The sequence below is a fragment of the Aptenodytes patagonicus genome, chromosome 1, assembly GCF_965638725.1.
Source record: "Aptenodytes patagonicus chromosome 1, bAptPat1.pri.cur, whole genome shotgun sequence".
NCBI classification, from domain to species: domain Eukaryota; kingdom Metazoa; phylum Chordata; class Aves; order Sphenisciformes; family Spheniscidae; genus Aptenodytes; species Aptenodytes patagonicus.
The window spans coordinates 181,477,681-181,498,277 of record NC_134949.1 but is presented as its reverse complement, the minus strand read 5'-3'; the positions used below and the strand labels follow the sequence as shown (position 1 = coordinate 181,498,277).

Below are 20,597 nucleotides of genomic sequence, written 5' to 3'. Positions count from 1 at the left end.
ATAATATATGGAGCAACAGTGAGTGAGAGGAATGCAATGTCTGAAAAACCTCAGACTAAATACAACACCCATGTACTCTCTAGCCCTCCATCTTCTAGGGTGGTGTCTCAACCCAGCTATAAAGGAACATCTCGTGGAGGAAATGCTGTCATTTTCTCAGGTATAAAACAGCATTTCTGAGATGTTTACTGTCTCCATGTAACGCCACTGAAGACCCCCTGACACTGACAAATAGGCTTCATTACGTCTGTTGCAAAGGTATTTGCTCTCATCTCTCAGGAATGATATAGGTGTTGATCAAGGACAAAGCACCAAACACTAAAAAATTCATTCGGCCTGGGGGCTATATTCAGCCTGCCTCTGTAAGTGCCTAACAAAGCAGCCGCATCTTCTGCAGCAGTGGCACTGAGAAGAGTGATTCGGACCCGGTGCTGGTTGGGGCTCACAGATGAAAAGCAGCAGTTGCAGCCCAGTATCTGAGCCCTACAGAAGGTGCTCTGGTTACAGCCCTTGCCTTCCTCCACCCCTCGGAGGCAGGAGCAAAGCCACGGCTGTGGCTATACGATGCCCTATGCTCACAGACTAAATCCATTCCCACTTCACACCAACTGAAAAGTCCCAGGCTTCTGCTGCCACTGACCCCGGAAAGCCACTCTACCACGTTCCTCCAGAAATTAGTAACTAATGACTGAAATAAGGTTGCACAGAAATACAGAATGCTGATTACTCCTACAATAAATGAAAAACCTACAGAGGTGAGAGACAGGGAGCAATCTCTTCTGTATCAGACATTGCAAAATTATGTGTCACATAACCTTAAAGCAGGCATCTTCTTTCTTCATTGACTTCTTCACGATGATTCACACAATGTTTTAAACTCCTTGGGCTTCTCCATATGGTAAGAGGGTAGCCACAATGAGCTACAACTGGATTTAGCTGTGAGCAACTTTAGATGTGAAATCCAAGACAAATCAAATTTCCCTTTGAATGACTATGTAGTTGGTTACATTTCTCAGGTCACAGTCCCCATGCTAGGCACCGCTTTGGGACACATTCACACCACCCAGTGTACTCTGCATACTTAAAAGAGAAGAGCTTTAAATCTCCTCCACATGTACTATCCATTATACATGTTTCAAGTCTTTGTGTTCTTTACCAGGTCCCCTAACAGACAGCATAATTTGCCTCTTCAATTTACATAATATGCCTCAAATTTACATGCTCTCCCTATTTAAGAGGAGACAGATGATGTCTATGAAAACTGGATCATGATATGCAAAGGTTTGCTTTAGTACCAATAGGCCCGCGATTCAGGTTAAAACAGAATATTGCACACTAGGATTTGCAGACTAAGTAGCCTGTGGATGAAAAGTGAAAGCAGCTTTTAGCCACGTGGTTGGCCAGTGTGACAGTTTGTCCATGACCGGGTGCATGACCACATGCGTGCCCCAGGACATCGCCCACAGCCACCAGCCACCGCCCTGCAGTGTCTCTGTTGGCAGCCAGAACCTGCCATCTTTTGATAATCATGCTTTTCATTATTTAATGCATTAACAAGGCAACTGAAATCACTATGATTAAAAAAGTGTTTGTGTGTTTTTTCCTATGATCACTGTCATCTATCCAAAAGGTGTTTCCACTTTCTAATGTCTCCTTTGCACTGTTATGGCAACTAGCCCAAAGGGTCCTGGATGTTTGTTCTTGTTTTCCCTCTTCTCTCTCCCTAAAACACTCCCCTGTCCTCTCATCTTTCCAGTCACGTCCTTTATCCACAACTAATAAGCTGATTGAGCCTGTAATACATGAAATGTATTATTTCACCTGAGACTTTACTGCATTGCATTTGACCTGATAAATGGCCTGACTGCATGGCTTTGTCCTGCCACCTTCACCGTATCTAGCTGACGAACTTAGTTTCATTATAGTTACAGATGATCGAAAAATAATGACAAATCAAGTGAAATTTTGCAGGGAAATTGCAAACAATTTTGACTACTTTGCAGTTTTCCATTGACATTTCAGAAACATCTAGCCAGAGAGGAGGTCAAGACGTATGTCCTCAATTTTATGGCATGAAAATATCTGCCTGCTTTTTTCCAAAATAATGAAATTATTTAATGCATTTTACAGTTTTCACAGACCCATGATTTCCAGTTCCACCAACTTCACAGACCAGTTATTAAAGTCTAGTTTTTATAACCCGTATCAGCCTCTCAACAGAAGGCATGATTTGCCTCTTCAATTTACATAAAACCTATCAGACTTTCATCATCTCTCTTCAGAGGGAACAGAGTCTGTAGATCTTTCACAAACCAGGGCTAGTAGAAAAGGAAACAACAATTCATTAAGATAAATTTAAATATTTTTAGAATGAAATTTTGATGGGGGGAAAAAAACACAGTGGAAGCAACCAGTATTACTTAGTCTGCAATGCTCAGCTGTCCTACTGGAAGTGTCAATGGCAACTTCAGTACTGCCTAAAAGGCCTGAAATAGCTATTACATATCATAAAATAACGCTACGGTTGTTTCCCTCTCCATCTTCAAAGTAAAAGCAGCAAACTGAAGAAGGTCAGTCCCACCGGGGCTGCATGGGTCCGGACCTCATGGGGAACAGGAGTTACAGCTCTCCCCATTCCCAGGGCTGACACCAGCACCTATGCCGAGTGCAACGCAGATGTAAGCAGACCGGGAACGCAACCCAGGGCTGCTGGTTTTCCCATTTTTAAAGATTACTCATTTGTAGAGTCACACATTAGTAATTTGAAGTTCACTGAAGCAGAAACTAACCCAACACAACTCCAGTGAGCCAATTTTTCACAGTTTCTCCTTGCGAAGAGTTGATAAACCTGAGCTGCAAGATTGCCTGCGAGCCCCGAAGGCTCTCCATCACACCCGGTACCTCCTGATAGCTTTATTTGACGATTTGGCAAAACAACAACAAGAAGCTGATACTAGAAAGAGAAATTTAACACCAGTGCTCGTGATTTATGAAATGCTCTAACTGTTACAGGTTTCACTTGCCATTTTTCTAGTTGGAGAGACGATGTGCAATTCAAGCTCGCCCCCCAGTGGACTCCATGCCCACACCAGTACACTAAGTTTTGAGGACACTGGTGAGAAGTATTGGGGAGCTAGATGATAGCATACTTAAAAAAACCTAGGGGTCACTCTAAGAGAATTAAATGCACCGTTACTGTCTATAATATTTTGTTTCCATTTTTAATTAAGTTTTAAAGAAGTATACTTTCCAATCAACAAAGTTGTTCAAAATATCGCATTGTTTCTCCTCCTGTATCCAAACGACTGCAAATGTTTTAGTGGCTATGCATATATAGTAAATGAAAAAAAAATATAGTTCTCAAACACATACTACTTAGGTAAACAACTGTCAGCAAGATCAGCCTTCCGAAAGAAAAAAAAAAGTCCAGATTATGCAATGCTGAGTTTCTGTGATCTTTTCTCAGAAAGTTTCCTACTGAAACTTGCTCACCCTTGCGTGCATAGCTGTCATACTTCATTTATACTTATCCAAAACTGCACTAATTACTGTGGGTCATATGTGAATAATTAACTTCTTTTGCCTGAAGCAAAAGTAAAGGCCAAGATAAAAAATGTAAGATGAGATTAATACATAAGAGTGTGCTCATGGCCAATGCTACGTGTAAGTCTGAATATACCAACTTCTTACCAAGACCCGAGAAGTGTTCTGTAAAACACATTTAATTTTAACAGCACAATACAGATTTTCTCACTGGATCCATTGGCTAAATTCATCACTCACCTTCTCTCTAGACTAGACTTTACTTCTTACATTGCAGCAGGCATGAAGACATGACAATATAAAGCAGTTAACACCTGACCATTTAATGAAGGTTTTTGATTTGATGTTATTTTCCTTTTCTCCCTGAAGGAATAAACCAACATCCAACACGACTGTAAAGTATTTCAGGCAGCTGCCTTTTGGGGTGGGGATTAATTTCAGCGAGCTAACAGGTAGGTATCCGGGCTTCTTCTGTATTCAGCAGTGAAAGAGAAGCACCTTTGCAAGCCAATCCCTGGGTCTACCTGAAGAGGGAATAACATGCCCCAGAGGTGCCAATCCCTCTTCTCTGACTACCCAGAGATCCCAGACAGATAGCATAGCCTAGACACCTAGCTGCCAGGGAACCAAGGCTGAGGAGATGGATCCTACGATTACAGCAGGTACAGAAACTCCCTTCATGCTGCTGGAGAGTTACAGCTACAAAAGCTGTAATTACCAACACCGTTTCAAGCCTTCAGTGCCTAGTTTTGAGCACCCTAAGTACACAGCCTGAGATTCAGCGCTGCAGACTATCTAACCCTGATTTGGGTGCGTTACCTACAAGCGCTGGTCTGCCATGAGATCACTAATGAATTACAGACTCATGACAAATGTGATTCTCAGTGATTTAAAATGTCACAGCAGAGAACAGCCTCCTGTATTTCTGGGCCAAGTTGGGTGTGACATTTCTGAGGTTGTTCACTTCTAGTTTTGTAACTCAGCTCCTTACACGGTACTTGCTTATACTCCTGTGCTGGTCGCCAGTCTTGCAGGCTAGAAAAGAGTGACCTCCCTGTGGTATAAGCGCTTAAGTGGTATTTTTGGTTCAAACCAAAAAGTCTACTTGTTTCACACTTCTGCTGGGCTCTCTGCCTTCTAATCTGCTACAGCCATAAAATGCTCAAAGGGTGATACAGGCAAGAATAGGGAAACAACTTAGAAATCCGGGCAGGGAGAAGGAAAGGGACAGAGTAGGGTTAGATTGGGATAAAAGTAATAAAACAAGAACGACAGAGAACAAGGTGAAAGGGTAAGGTTATATAAAAATATATCGGAAGGGTGGGGACGAAAGACCACACTGAAGACAGGAAGAATAGGGAAGAAGAAAAAAGAATTAAGACAAGACATGATAACTTAAAAGAGAGGAGAAGGCACAAGCATTAATAGGAAGATATGAAGAAACTAGAATTCTAGAGGCCTAGAGGGAAATGTAATGAAATTCCCGGATCACCAGAACATTTCTGCTGTTTAAGGAAGGGACTCTTACCTTACAGAAATTGGTTTAGTAGGGGGTATTAGGATGGAGCCTTGTTCAGTATTCCTCTCAACAAAAGTCCTACCAACCAAAAGACATATTGGAAAGAGTGATGGAGACGTGGCCTCATTTGAAATGTAGAAGCCATCACTTAATTTTTTAAAATAGTATCTCATACTCTTTAGAGTACACCACACCACAGAAAGCGCCAGCAGATTCTCAGCAAAGAACAACATTGTGCTACATGCTGGCTAAACACCATCTTTTCTCCAAGAAGTTACAAGAACACTGAAGTACATTAAGAGCAGAGAGATCAATAAATTTATTTTAAGTAAATCAGCAGCAGAGTAAGGAACAGCACTGAAACTCAGAGCATTCTGTCCACTGCCTTTCTAGCCATCCAAGCGATCCCCTTTTAAATTGTTCTTGATGACTTCAAATTGCTGCTCCTGAGTTTATCCACAATAAAATTACAACAATTACACATCACTGCTTCAGCTACCCTTACACGCCTGTCATGTAGACTAGTAACAGCCCATAAAGTCAAAAAGGACACCAGGTATTGATTAAGTGTTAAGTATTATCATCACTGAATGGACCCAATTTAGGCTTGCCAATGTGACGCCCATCCACAAGAAGGGCCGGAAGGAGGATCCGGGGAACTACAGGCCTGTCAGCCTGACCTCGGTGCCGGGGAAGATTATGGAGCGGCTCATCTTGAGGGCGCTCACAAGGCATGAGCGGGACAACCAGGGGATCCGGCCTAGCCAGCATGGATTCATGAGAGGCAGGTCCTGCTTGACCAACCTGATCTCCTTCTATGACCAGGTGACCCGCCTAGTGGATGAGGGAAAGGCTGTGGATGTGGTCTACCTGGACTTCAGCAAGGCCTTTGACACTGTCTCCCACAGCATTCTCCTAGAGAAGCTGGCGGCTCACGGCTTAGGCAGGTGGACTCTGCGCTGGGTCAAAAACTGGCTGGATGGCCGGGCCCAGAGAGTTGTGGTGAATGGAGTTACATCCAGTTGGCGGCCGGTCACGAGCGGTGTTCCCCAGGGCTCAGTACTGGGGCCGGTCTTGTTTAATATCTTTATTGATGATCTGGATGAGGGGATTGAGTGCACCCTCAGTAAGTTTGCAGACGACACCAAGTTGGGTGGGAGTGTTGATCTGCTCGAGGGTAGGAAGGCTCTGCAGAGGGACCTGGACAGGCTGGATGGATGGGCCAAGGCCAACTGTATGAGGTTCAACAAGGACAAGTGCCGGGTCCTGCACTTCGGCCACAACAACCCCATGCAGCGCTACAGGCTTGGGGAAGAGTGGCTGGAAAGCTGCCCAGCAGAGAAGGACCTGGGGGTGTTGGTCGACAGCCGGCTGAACATGAGCCGGCAGTGTGCCCAGGCGGCCAAGAAGGCCAATGGCATCCTGGCCTGTATCAGAAATAGTGTGGCCAGTAGGAGTAGGGAAGTGATTGTGCCCCTGTATTCGGCACTGGTGAGGCCGCACCTCGAATCCTGTGTTCAGTTTTGGGCCCCTCACTACAAGAAGGACGTTGAGGTGCTGGAGCGTGTCCAGAGAAGGGCAACGAGGCTGGTGAGGGGTCTGGATAACAAGTCTTATGAGGAGCGGCTGAGGGAACTGGGACTGTTCAGCCTGGAGAAAAGGAGGCTGAGGGGAGACCTCATCGCTCTCTACAACTACCTGAAAGGAGGTTGTAGTGAGGTGGGTGTTGGTCTTTTCTCCGAAGTAACAAGCGATAGGACGAGAGGAAATGGCCTCAAGTTGCGGCAGGGGAGGTTTAGATTGGATGTAAGGAAAAATTTCTTTACTGAAAGAGTGGTGAAACATTGGAACAGGCTGCCCAGGGAAGTGGTGGAGTCCCCATCCCTGGAGGTTTTTAAAAGACGTGTAGATGAGGCGCTTAGGGACATGGTTTAGTGGTCATGGTGGTGTTGGGTTGACGGTTGGACTCGATGATCTTAGAGGTCTTTTCTTTTCCAACCTCAATGATTCTATGATTCTATGACCCAGCTAATCTAGGCACCTCTCTGGCATCTCTGTTGTAGGGACCTAGTGCAACCTGTTCTCATAAAGTGACTGACTTCCCTCTGCAGTATGTGGTAGGTGCCTCTGAAAGCCTCCAGAAAGAAATACTGAGCTCTTGAGTTTACTCTTGAATTGAACTGAAGGCATTTAGTGGTGCCTATCATTCAAAGGCTACATCTGTAAAAGCAAGTAGTAGCTCCATAGGAGCAGGTCTGTAGAGTGAAATAATGGTGCTGAAGATCCGTGTCCACACTATATGTTTTTCTCAAGGGTTTTCTTTGGACTAGCTCTGGTTGGTCCCAAGCAATGACCACCCATTGTTCATTGAAGCACATTAGGTGTGTCCCTGGAGGCCACTTTTCTGTTTCGTTTCATCTGAAAGGAGTCCGGTTTGTGCTGAGATCACTCTTGTGCTGTGAGGTGGCGATGACAGGGAAGTTCAATTCAAAAGCACGCTCGAACTGCACGAGAATGCCAATGCTGACACACCCGCAGACATCTCCGTCGTTTAGGTACAGGCCTTCAGCACTTAGTGTAGGATGACGAGTTCAATACGTCCTAAATTAGGCAGAAAGGAACCTGCGTGTCTTAACTGTGGTACACAGTGCCAGAAAAGTCTTACCTGTGTGCGTCCTCCGGTGAGCCTTCAGGTGGGAACTTTTTGTGTATACTTTGTTGCATCCCTCGAAGTCACACCGATGGATGCGCCGCTTCCTGGAGTCTGGAGACTCGGACCTTCTCTGACGCCTTGTGCTCTCAATACTGAACGGTGAAATGGAACTAAAAAACAGAACAGAAGCAAAAATGAAGCAAGAGCACGGTGTATATCCTGGGCCTCAAAAGATCAGCTGTAAAATATCACTGTGCCAGAAGTGACCTTAACAATTAATTAATTATTTCCTCTTCTACAATGTAGTCCACAGCACGTATTTGAAACAATTTGTGCTTGAACTGGAGCGTATTGTGCAGTACGAAATAAAATTCAAGTCTTGATTTAGAAGTGCTTATTGCCAGACAAAACACCATGATCCTTGAAATACTGCTCCAGTAACGACATAGCCTGACTTTATCTGAGCTTTATTTCTATTTTAACCGTGTCCAGATCCAAGCTCACTGAACCCTGCTTTCTAAACAGCTTTATATATTGCCTCTGTAATTTCTCTTTGACAAGTTTAAATATATAATAATCCTGAAACCTTTTAAGAAAAATTGCTTCCAGTACTCAGGTCTGGACTATGGATCCTCGCATTTGGCCAAACACCTGTTGTTTGCTTGCATACAGGTTGCTAAGAGATCCATATCACGCTGCAGCAGCGATTTTTCCATTTACTTATTTAACAATTCTCAATCTATCACCTGCAAGTCAATGAATTTTATTTCCTTTCAGACCACTGATAAATAAAAAAGTTTATTAGCACAGGGCCAGCAAACGATTTCCACAGAAATGCCTATGCTCAGCGAAGACACTCCACATTTACAGCAACATCCTAAGGCCTATCAGTTATCCCACTTTTAAGCAAATAAAAAAAAGTAATGTTGAAGTCACATAGCTTTATTTTACAGATACAGTATGTACCAAGTCTAATACTTCAAGAAAGCCTGCTACAACAATGCACTTGCCTTGGTTAGATAAACTTGTGTCATAAACTACTATCAAGCCGGTATGCCAAGATCCAAACCCTCATTGACTTCCATTAGTTATATTACCCAGCTATAAATCATTATTAATTGATCGCCTTATCAACCCCATTATGGTTATACTGCACAGCAGTCACGTTCACCTACAGTTATACTAGCCTGTTTAGCTACTTTAAGTACTGGAACAACATTGGCCTTCATTGAAGTTTCTGGGGCTTCCCCCACATTCCCGTGTTTATTGACATTGAAGGTAAATGATCTAGAGATTCGTCAGCCAGCTCTTTTAAACTCTTAAGATGCAAGTTCCTGGTTCTCCTGAAAGAATTTGTGACTGTCAAATGAAAATGAATCGGAGGAAAAGAAACTGAATCTGATCACGAAAAGAAGCAAGCACGAACCTTTGGGGAAGCCAAGATACTAAGAAAGGCATCTGAAAGAAGCACTGATGTTGATTCATCTGCTGAGAAGCTCCTGTGTCAACACCAATCCTCAACCTTCTGTTACAGCAGCCAGTGCTGTTACAGCTATAGCTGTTCTGCCATAAACTTCACTTTTAGAGATTTCCAGAATTTGCTGAGGACTATTTATATTGGGTTAAAACTTTGCATAAAGCATCTCGCACTGTTAGCATGTGATTTCACTGATGTTCCAATTCGCTGCATTACGAATCTTTCAGCCTTGAATTCGTGGTAGTTCAAATTATGCATTTTTCTTTTTGTGTAACAATTTTTACAGTAAAACCCTAATTTAAAGCACTATTTAAAAAAATGGAGTACTCTCTTTCTGACAGCCCTCTTTTTCTCTTAATACTTGATATATATTCATATTTCACCTTCAGGCAAAGAGATTTTCCAGATTAATTATTTTTGCCTATAATATGATGTCTGTAAACGGGCATGCGGGAAATTTCTGAAATGGAGGAAGAAATAGACAGAGGGCTGTAATATCAACATTAACTAGCAAAAAGTAGTTCCCAGGAGAGTAAGACACATCAGCACTTTAACTATGTGACAGGAACACAGATATGTTTAGCTGTCACAGAAATGGCTTAGGAATTGCATTTAAGCATCTGCATCTCAGGGCAAATAAAAGTCTTGGGTTAGATGATTCACTGAGAACAGTCTTGTTACTCCAGCGGGTTTTTTTTAAGCATCCCACCAGCTAAAATAAAAAGCAAACATGTAAATCAAATCTTAAAGCTCAATACTGAAGGTACAAAATCCAGTGCTCAAGAGCAGAAAATCTTTATGTTTAAAAATAAATATTTGTGCATCATTTTTGCTGCATGTGATTTACGACCTGTCTTAAAAGCCTATTTTGTAGCAGGGCATTCAGATCCTGGATAGTACAGCTCGTTTAAATGGGAGGAGGATCAAGCTTGTAATGCTGCTGCAATTTCCAACCCCGAGACAAAACGAACCTTGAGCAGAGTCAGCACCTCGTAAAAAGCTATTTGTCACGTACAAGAAAGTGACCTCACTGCTGGGAACTGCTCTGTGCTTTCCCGGGTATTTATACAGGAGATGGTGGCATAAAGCGGAGCCGCAAAGGTAGCACACAATCAATGCTGCTGCTTCTTAACTGGATTGCTCCTTTATTCTAAAAGGCGAAGCATCCTACCTATTCCATGCCAGGGAAAATAACCAAGTAAGCCACAGAAGTTGCTCTGCATTGCCACCGTCCCCCACGAGCTTCACAGCCATCGCTTGCTCAGCACGCCAAGGAGAAAGGTTACCGTCAGCTGGAACCAGCAAATGTAACCTCATGACTTCCCTTTGCAGCAGTGCAGACTAAATGACAAACTAGCCAGCAGAAGGGACTCACGTGGCAAGTGAGAGCACACCTCCAAGGTGATCCTCCTCTGCCACTCTAAGCCCCGTGGTGCAGGGGGACCCCGCAGTGCAGACACGCTCACTGGTGGAAAAGAAGCCAGATCCTACCTGATACCACCAGCCTTGTTATAGCCTTACAAAAGCTGTGTGATTTTTTAAAATGGAGGTACCACAGGAAGCCCTAAAAAGAGCACAAGGTGCTTTTTTGACCTTCCTGAGGTTAGTCCCTCTCACAGTAACTGTCAGTTGATTTGCTGATGTTCTTTCCTTTGGCCATGCAGCAGTAAAGGGACGCCCTCCTCTTTCTTAAGCAATTTCTACAAAATACCCTCGCCAACCACACAGAGAGACATAAAAAAGTCCTCAAAACCATGTTTTGTGCCTTTTAAAGGCCACGGGGGTTCTGCCAGGTGGCTCTGGTCAACACAGGGCTCCAGAAACTACTGTTTGATGGCACCATGGTAGACAAAGACTTTGAGAATAGACATGACGGGGAACTCACAGGTATTAATTTTTTTTACTGAGTTTTTTTCTTTGTGTTTACAATGTGTTTTAAAATCATGTAAAATAAATTAAAAGAACAAAAATGAAAAACCCCCCACCATATCTTAGCAGCCTCTCTTGACCGTAAGAGTCCCTCACAGACTGCCCAGAGTGAAGACCTGGAAACATCTCAGCAGCCGAGAGCTGCCAGGGTGCCCAGACGAGAAGCTGTCAGTTCTCCTGTTATCGGCCAAGATTTCAGGCAGCCTTTAAGGCTCAAGGTGGGTTTAGCAATAGGCCTGACACCATAGGCAACAGCCCAGGCAAACTGCAGGATGTATCAAATTACTGCTGATACATCAAGTTTGAAAGATAAAGTAACAAAGAAGAAAATAGGGTTCTGACCTGTCAGCTTGACATGTATTTATTTGCAGTTTGTTATTTCTAAAACCAATGTAATTTCTATATTAGTGTAGAAACTATTACACTAACAGAAATCCTGGGGCACTGCTGGTTGCCTCCATAAGCAGCCGCAACACCTGTAGTCAGTACTGCGCATAGGGTGAAATGAATAAAATCAGTGTGAGCATTTAGGGTGATTTACAAAACTTCAGCTGTGTTATTTCCGGCTAGAAGTGAAAACATGCATCTCTGCAACTCACACACGGCCAAGTGCTTGTCTCTCTGATGCAGGAAGTCTGCAAAGTAAAACAAAGACTGGGGCTTCGCCAGTAGATGGCCATCAAGTTCTCCTGAACATGATCTGTGCTGCATGCGACAGGAATTATAACAACCCTGGTAACGCAGGATTATTTTTCCTTTCTACGAATGCTGCCCATTACATCCTGGGTGTTTCACCTCCGTTCTACCTACAGACTGGGAAAGGCCCTTGGCATATGCAGTAACACTGTTAAAAACACACGTAGTGTGTCTTTTTATACTGATCCTCTGTTTTCTGAGCAATAAGCAGCAGAACTGCCCGAGGAGCACAGTATGTTTACTAAAGCCTTGAACTGTCTTCAGTGCTGTGACACACCAACAACATGCCACGCGGTGACAACTCGCTGCACACTGGCTGCTCCCCACAAACAGCCTGCTCACATGCTCTCACCCTTTGGCAAACATACAGCGTTACCTTCGGCCAAAGTACGAGCTTCCTGGCACTGCCGGCGTCCCAGCAAGCCGGGCAAGAGCTGGCTGACACAGCCAGCACGGACCCGGTGATGTGCAGCGAGCCGCTGCTTTGCTCTTTGCCATACAAACCCAGTGTCCCAGTGTTGCGTTTTCGTCCTTGTGATTGCCACCTTTACTCTTCCTCAGCCCCTCCACTATGAGCTCAGGCTCTCTGGCTATGTCTCCTGCATGCCTTGCAAAAGACCCCATGGAAAACGCGCTGACCTGGGGCCAACAGGTATTGACCAGCTTGTGTCCAAAGCGCCCCCCCCCCCCCCATCTCTCCTTTACAACCTTCAGCCTGTATTACCTTCCTCCCTAGCTGTAGTTAAATGAGAGACTTATGGCTACACCTTAATAGCCCGCAGCTGCTAAAAACAAATGCTAACCTCACTTTGAGGTGAGGCCCAGGCACATATCAGCTGTGCCCTCTCCGCTCCAGCTTCCACGAGAAAGAGAACCAGAATGGGCTCGGCTCCGTGCAGCAGCTGCTCAGCCCGGATGAGGGGCTCGGCAGGCTAGAGCGTGCCCCACAAGGTGGGCATAATGCGAGCCGTGGTCCTCTTGTGTTTCTCAGGCTCTGGGCTGTTGAAGGATGTGATTTGGCTAAGCTGGCGTACCAGGACAGTCCTGCTCCAGTTGCTTTCCCTTGTGTTAGCACTGGCACTTGTCTGATCCTTCAGCGAGCCAGTTCAGGGACCCACAATGACGAAGTCAATTCTGCAAAAAAATCTGAGCAGCTTGCTTGCTTTTGCTGGTTTAGTTCCCTAAATAGTGGAGTCTGCCAAGTACCTGCACTGACACATGGGAGAGGATAGGATCCTGTGGCCAAGGGCGAGGGGAGTGTCATCACCCTTTCACTGGCAAATAGCTGTGATTGATTACCACCAATGCCACAATTTCCATGGAAATTCAGAATTTGTATGAAGAAACTGAGAACATGGACTTAAGCAATCAACACAAGGAACAACTGGAAAATCCACCTTTTGCTCCACAATGAAGCTTCTTCTTGTGACACTTGTGTATGCAGAAGATACATAAAAGATAAACACATAAATAGATAGGCTGAAAACAAAAACTGGGAGATATTACCATGCTACATACTTAAGAGGTGACAATGTGCCTTGACAATATGGGATAGAACCAACAGACAAACATTCATATCTCATCCTCAGGCCAATTTTGGACATCCAGATATTTATGTTTTTTCTTTGTTTTTAAAAGGAAAAAAGATACAAATATACAATATTCAAATACACAAACTGTATAAATTTAGCAATGTGAAGCATTACTTTATGAGACGTGCAAAGCTTCTGGGCCAACCTTTCAGTCGTAGCAACTAAAAGCGCAGGCAATTGAAATAAAAGCAGAGAACTAGAATATAACATGTCTGCATTCAGATGGTAATGAGCACTTGAAGAAAATCCTTGGATCTCTTGCATTTCTTGGCATTCAAAGGGAACCTGAGCTGCAGAAACATAGTGGGTTTTGGCCGCTTAACGTTTATAAAAACTAGAGCTCTTAAGTGACTAAATATGAGCATCAGAGTTGAGCTTTCTGCGTTATTTTTGAAAATCTTGGCCTTTGGATCCAGTGGTGGGACAGCCATCCCCCCAGCATGTCAGACGATCTCATGCAAACCCATGGCAGCTGTCAGTCATTCGGGTGAAGCGGGACAGTAGCACTGCTCAAGGCTTACAGAGCAGCTTCCCACCAAGGACAGTCGGAAGCAGAGACGACTGCAGTCCCAATGCTTTTGCTTGAGTCCTCCGGCGCATTTCAGAGTCAAGTGAACATGTGAACAGCAGCATGCTCCTTCAGGGAGCTAATCTCACTTAAGATAAAGTACCTTCTCTCTGCTAAGACCTTCAAGTTTCAGATGCTAACAGGCATGATATAAGTACTCTGTGTGTTTTTGAAAAGGGGAATTGAACCGTATTTCTCAGTTTCCAGTTCTCAATTACTTTCTTTTGTAGTAGCTTTTCACATAATGTCCTTTTATTTTCTGATAGCTTGTATAATGTTACCTTCCCACTCAGGATATTGGTGAAAGTATCCTTATAAACACTACATATTAAACTGTGAAGAAATATGATACAGCTTATTTTTCATTACAGTTTATAAAACTTCACCTAGTAGCGAGATGCCAAAATCATACTATATAAAAACACAGTAATTTTTTTTGCTTGAATATGCTTAAATATCAGTGTAATCTCCTGATAAAGTCTTTCCCTCAAATATTTACTTACTGCTTTTTTTAATACAAAGTTTCCACTGTCTCCTGTTCGCAGACAAACAGATGCACATGCATATATACATATGTATTTTTTTCTCCTCTTTGATTCTTAGATTCTAATTAATGTTTCATGAAAGGCAAACATCTGCCTTAGGAATGTTAGACATTAAAACATATCAAGCAGTACTTAAGGCAATCATAAAAGGAAAATATGTACTACTCTTATTAGCAGTAGTTAGGTCAATCAGTGTACTTTAAGGTGATACTATACCGGAAATTATACTTTTTGTCAAGAAAGAAAGGAAGAATTTGGCAGCATACACAAGCAGTACACATATTAAATGGAAAAATCACATGGGTAAACAAAACACAGATAAGAGATGATTTGAATACATTTGGTTCAGAAAGTGCCTGAGCTGGAGATGGTGGGAAATTGCATTGGGAGCAGACGGGAGTAGGAGCATGGTAAGTTTGCCCTGTTATGCTCTGTCCTAGGTGTCTGCTTCTGGCTGCTACCGGAGGGAGAGCCCCGGGCAAGAGGACCCACTGCTCCGGCTCCGTACAGCCATTCCCGTGCTCTTACATCCCTGTCCTGGGCAGTCAGCAAACAAAATACCCTGCGCTCTGACCTTGACTTTATCTGCAGCATTTATTCCCACTGAGACCAGCTAAAGTTACTTGAATGGGTGAGCTGCCTTGCAATACCCGAGTGCGTTACAACATCTCTCTGGCTGTAGTGGAACCGAAAGCACGACTATACATGAAACAAACTTCTGGCAGAGGGAAAGAGCTTTGGGGTCTACTAGGAAAAGCACTAACGTCAACTATGGCACGCCTTATCAAAATGATCCATCACGTCCATTATGAGCTGTGCTAAGCTGAGACATGAGAATGAGACAGTTGCCTGATCCTCCTGAGCTGTGTTCGTGCTGTGGGATCCAGGAGCACTTTCCAGCTCCTAGGGCAGTGCTGTCCTGGGGTGTATCCCAGCTCCACACTGGGCTGAGACCCGAGCACATACCACGTCCTCCTCTTTCACGCTGTTCCTCTGTGTGGGGTTTCTAAGGAAAGGAAGCTGGGCCAGAAAGTATCTACGACATGCTCCAGCATGTCCCCCAGATCTGAGGACTGGAGGACTGGGACTGTAAAGCACACTTCCGATAGAGAAAACCTATACATCAAGCCTATGATGAACTCTGAAATGCCACTAAAAAGAAAACTACAACACAATTTTCCATCTCTTTTACCCTTATCATTAACTAAGAAAATTTTATCCTAGAGAGTTACTGGGTAAAAGAGCAAAGGAATTACATGTTAACTATCTTGCATGTAAGCATTGCCTACATAATTAAAATGTTTATTCCTGGTTTGGGGAAAGTTCACGGCCGTATGACAACTTGCACCACCTGCAGATCCTGCTGTAAGAACCAGAACCCGGGCCAGGCTCTAAGCAGAGACAAATTTATTCCTGCACAACTACATCCAGCTGTAGCCAAGCATGGGCAACAGCAGCTCCTGGACCAGTGACGCCCCTACTGAATTACTGGGCTGCTGCTTAACAAAGACAAATTTCACATTTCTAACATGGCAGGACATACAGAGCTTGTTCCCACCCATAAAAGTTTTAGAAACATTGACAGTAAGGCTATGATGTTTTACACATAGACAAAATACTTTCACTAATTTTAAACATAATTCCACTTCATTGCTCTCTGTCTTTCCCTTGGTTTGGACAGATGGACTCACATTAGGTGAGACACTTGGCCTTAGGTTTTGCCATAGATTTTGAGGTGGCAAATGATGGCAGTTGTTTAAATCTGTTTAGGAGATATTTTTTTCTAACACATGCAACATACAGAAGATGCACAACTGCATCATCGACAATTCCAGCTCCTCAGGATGGCTGAACATGGTGCAAAGACTGCTCTGGATGCTGAAGCCCACGTTAACACCTCCTTTGGTAACATGCCGCATTACCGTAGAATAAAGAGTAATAGAAAAACTCAGCTAGGGAGGGATCTATCAACTTTCTGCTCAGCAGGGGTAACTTCAGAGCTAGATCAGATCGCTCATGGCCTTGTCCTGTTGAAGTCTGAAAATATTTGAAGATAGATAGAAAAAAACGCATCTCTCTGGACAACACGTTCCAGTGCTCAGCCACACTCATGTTCTAAAGGGAATTTCTAATGAATGCTCACTTTTTCTAAATAGTTCCTACATAAATGTTTATCTTTATAAATACACATATCTACACATTATAATGAAAGATAACAGTGACTATGAGCTAACGCAAGCCTGAATTTCTTTCTTTTTAAAAAAAAAATTAGCTTACTTTCCTTTAGCCCAATGTTCTTCCGAGCTGAAGTGGAAATCCATGAAAATAAGGAAACCTCAAGCAGTGAGGAAAACGTATCTTCACAATGAATTTGCAGGTGGAATAAAGTGCACGTCTTTTCTAAAGAAAGGTCTGTTTTTTTGGATCTGATGACAAAGCATTGTACGTCTTCCTGAAAGCAGGAATAATTCCTGAAATCCTGTATGCCAAACGTGTTTGATGCACGCTAGTTCAAGCCTGGGAGCTGAACCTGGTCTAGCAGAGAAAGAGCATCTTATTTCGTCCCCTCCTTTCAGAGCTGGCAGAACAGCAGTGATCATTCACAGGATCTCTAACGCACCAGCCGTTCTAACACTCCTTCCAGACGGAGGCTGCATCAATGCCGAGTCTGTTCTTTCTTTTTTGTCCCCTTCTAAACAGAGCAGAAAACTGGGTAACTGAGCACCTCCAACTCAGTTTTGAGAGCACAGGGCCCTGCTTTTTACCCTTCCTGTTCCTTTCTGATTCATACTTTTCCTTCATGTTTTTCTGGCAACACATATGCAAACAAGCTACAGCAGTACTGGTATTCTCAGCAGAGGAAATTAAAAAAGTGAAATAAAGACTACTCTGTTGGAGACATGGGCTGAGCTGAAATTTCCAGCATGGAAATTAGATGAGTATGTACATATGCACGTCTTTCACCTTTATTCTGGTTACTTGTAGAAACAGCATAGATGCTCCACTTTCTAGTGCAGGACTCCTTACATATTGTACCTTGCTCTCCAGATTTCACTTTCTTCTTCTACCTCTAATTCTGATTTTTCACACCTGTGCAGCACAGTAGTCAGTTCCAAAGTCTGTACAATGATGACTCTCGCCTGTGCATCCATCTCCTGTTGGTCAGACTAACAAATGTGGAACTGATCACTGCAGTGGTGATTAAAAATTATCTCTTCTGTATCCTTAGCTGACAAAATTGTTGCGTAATGTCTTGCCAGGTCAGTGACATTAAACAGGGACATTGTGTCCACTGGGACTGAAGCTCATGTGAACGACCTTTTCTTCCTTCCTGTTCAGAAGGCTTATTATCGATACGTTAAATATTTGATTACCCTGGATACCTATGTATAATGCAATTGTGGGTGGTCATCTGTCATACTCTGTGTCATCAAGCAGATTTTGGAAACTACTAAACAGTTGACTCCATTGAAGTGTACACTTTGGTGCTTATATATGTAAAGATAACCTGCCACCCCCAACAGCATGTCATCTCAAAAAACCAATTTTGTATGCCCCACAGCCATCTACAAGCTCCCGCCTCTGAGAATATATATTGCAAAGAATTCATCTATTGCAGAGATAAAATAAGTATTGTACCTATTTGATCTGACTAGGAGAAAAGGGACTAAACAATTTAATTCATTTGGGGACAAAAACGTTACTGAGCACAAGATCATCCTTCAGGGATCTGGGTTTCTTTTTCTAAAACTACTTTCTAATCGATAAGGTTTGAGATTTATGTGTTTTTTTTTTCCTTCCAGAGCACCCTCTCCTATCTAAAGGAATTTTTTATAAAAGAACATGAGAAAATATTCTATAAATCAAAATTGTTACTACACCCCAGAGGCCATACAGATTGTGTTAGCATGCATTTTCATTAACAACAATGAGGAATCCTGATGTATTTATGTTATACAAGAAGCTAGCTTTGCTATTCAATATGCTAACTTGTACCTGGCTTTACAGCCATGCATGTCAATGAAGTATGTCTTCATTTAGATTACCACATCCTTGCTACACCTTTTTTGCTGGTTTGTGTTTGCAAAGCAAAATAAGTACAGTGAGGTCCAAATCCATGAACAGAGTACTAATACACTACTGCAATACGAAGAAACCCCACTACCTCTCCTTGCATCTGCGGTTTTCCACACCTATTTATAATATAGTCTCACCTGAAAACCAAGCAATGTTCTGGGCTTCAGTGGGTCCAGCTCCTCAGCCTCCTTTCCCGGGGACTGCCATTTCTTTGCTCTTCCTGCTCTTTATTTTCCTTCTCTCTTCCCTCAGACCTGCTGCCACCTCCCCAGCTGAGAACCGCCTCTCTAGAGAATCACAGGGCCAGGTTTTGTCACCAAGTAAGATATTTACATAGGCAGAAATTTACATAGTTGCAGTGTCCTGGTTTCGGCAGGGATAGAGTTAATTTCCTTCCTAATAGCTGGTACAGTTCTGTGTTTTGGATTTAGGATGAGAACAAAGTTGATAACGCACCGATGTTTTAGTTGTTGCTAGGTAATGCTTACACTAGCCAAGGACTTTTCAGCTTCCCATGCTCTACCGACTGAGAAGGCTGGAGGTGCACAAGAAGCTGGGAGGGGGCACAGCCAAACTGGCCAAAGGGACATTCCATACCATGTGACGTCATGCTCAGTACATAAACTGGGGAAAGCTGGCCGGGGGGGCCGCTGCTCGGGGACTGGCTGGGCATCGGGCGGCGGGTGGTGAGCAATTGTACTGTGCATCGCTTGTTTTGTGTATTATTATTATTATCATATTATTATAATCATCATTTTATTTCAATTATTAAACCGTTTTTATCTCAACCCACGAGTTTTTCTCACTTGTGCTTTTCCAATTCTCTCCCCCATCCCACCGGGTGGGGGGGAGTAAGCAAGCGGCTGCGTGGTGCTCAGTTGCTGACTGAGGTTAAACCACGACAGTCCTTTTTGGCGCCCAACGTGGGGCTCGAAGGGTTTGAGATATTAACAGATTAACCGGAGTGTATTAAGGAACTTGTATCTGTTAATAGTTGTGGGTCACAATGTTGGTTTCTCTGTTCTCGATATTGATTTATATAATCTGCATCGTGCTCTTTTTCCTGCTGTACATGTTAAAGATTGGTGTTGGGTTTTGCAGTTTGCTGTGGTCTGCAGTGATTAGTGATGTCTCGCTTGTGAGGTTGGTTTTTAGAACATTGACCCTGATGTTAGTGTGGTATGTAAGTTTCGCAATGAAGCCGTTACTGTACCACGGATACCATTTCGTGGAGACAACTAGCAATTGCAGTGACTTTTCTGAGAGTTTTTTTATGGAGGAAATACAGAATGGCAGTGTCACTACCTTCTTCTATGATGCTTCCTCCTTCATTACAGTAACTTTTCAGTATTTTGAACAGCCTTGGGTAGTTAAGATACTTCTATTGGTACTTCTTGGGAATATTGTTTTGGTTTTGTCTAAAGTTGGTAAGCAATTTGAGAATAACATCCAGAGATCTGCCCCAAGGCTGAATAGTTATGAGTGGCAGGGTGTGTGGGACAAGATGGGCAAGTACCTAGGCCAATGGGCACCCCCAGTGTTTTGGAACTTCACCCCTGAGCAAGTGCAGAATCCTGAAGAGTTAGTAGAATATTTGGACAAAGTATGCTGTCACCCTGGCAACTCAAGAGAGATGCAGATCATCATTGCACCGTGCTGGGGCCTGGCCCATGCCTACCGAGCCCTGTTCAACACCATTCAGTACCCTCAAAGGGAAGAGAAGGTCTCTGGATCTGACAGTAAAACGACACGCACTGCGGCCACTCAGACCCGGGCAACGCACCCTGCGGGCACTCTGACCCCAGCTACACACCGTGCGGCCACTCAGACCCCGGTGACAGGCCCTGCGGCCACTCAGACCCCAGCGACAGGCCCTGCGGCCACTCCAACCCCGGCGACAGGCCCTGTGGCTGAACCAAAGAACCAGCCTGTGCCGGTATCAGTCGCCCCTGTACACAAGAAGAAATTTTGGAAGCGAAAGTCAGCTCATTTAGTAAG

The 20,597-nt window shown here is 43.6% G+C and overlaps 1 protein-coding gene across 5 annotated transcripts in view; it reads right to left on the bottom strand.

Moving 5' to 3' along the window:
* KLF12 (KLF transcription factor 12) overlaps nucleotides 1–20,597 on the bottom strand; it is a 259,944-nt gene that overhangs the window by 14,282 nt on the left and 225,065 nt on the right. For all 5 annotated transcript variants that reach the window (XM_076362829.1, XM_076362866.1, XM_076362839.1 and 2 more), the window contains one exon: nucleotides 7,728–7,885. In XM_076362829.1, coding sequence (XP_076218944.1) covers nucleotides 7,728–7,885 — 158 coding nt within the window. The remainder of the gene's footprint in view (nucleotides 1–7,727; nucleotides 7,886–20,597) is intronic.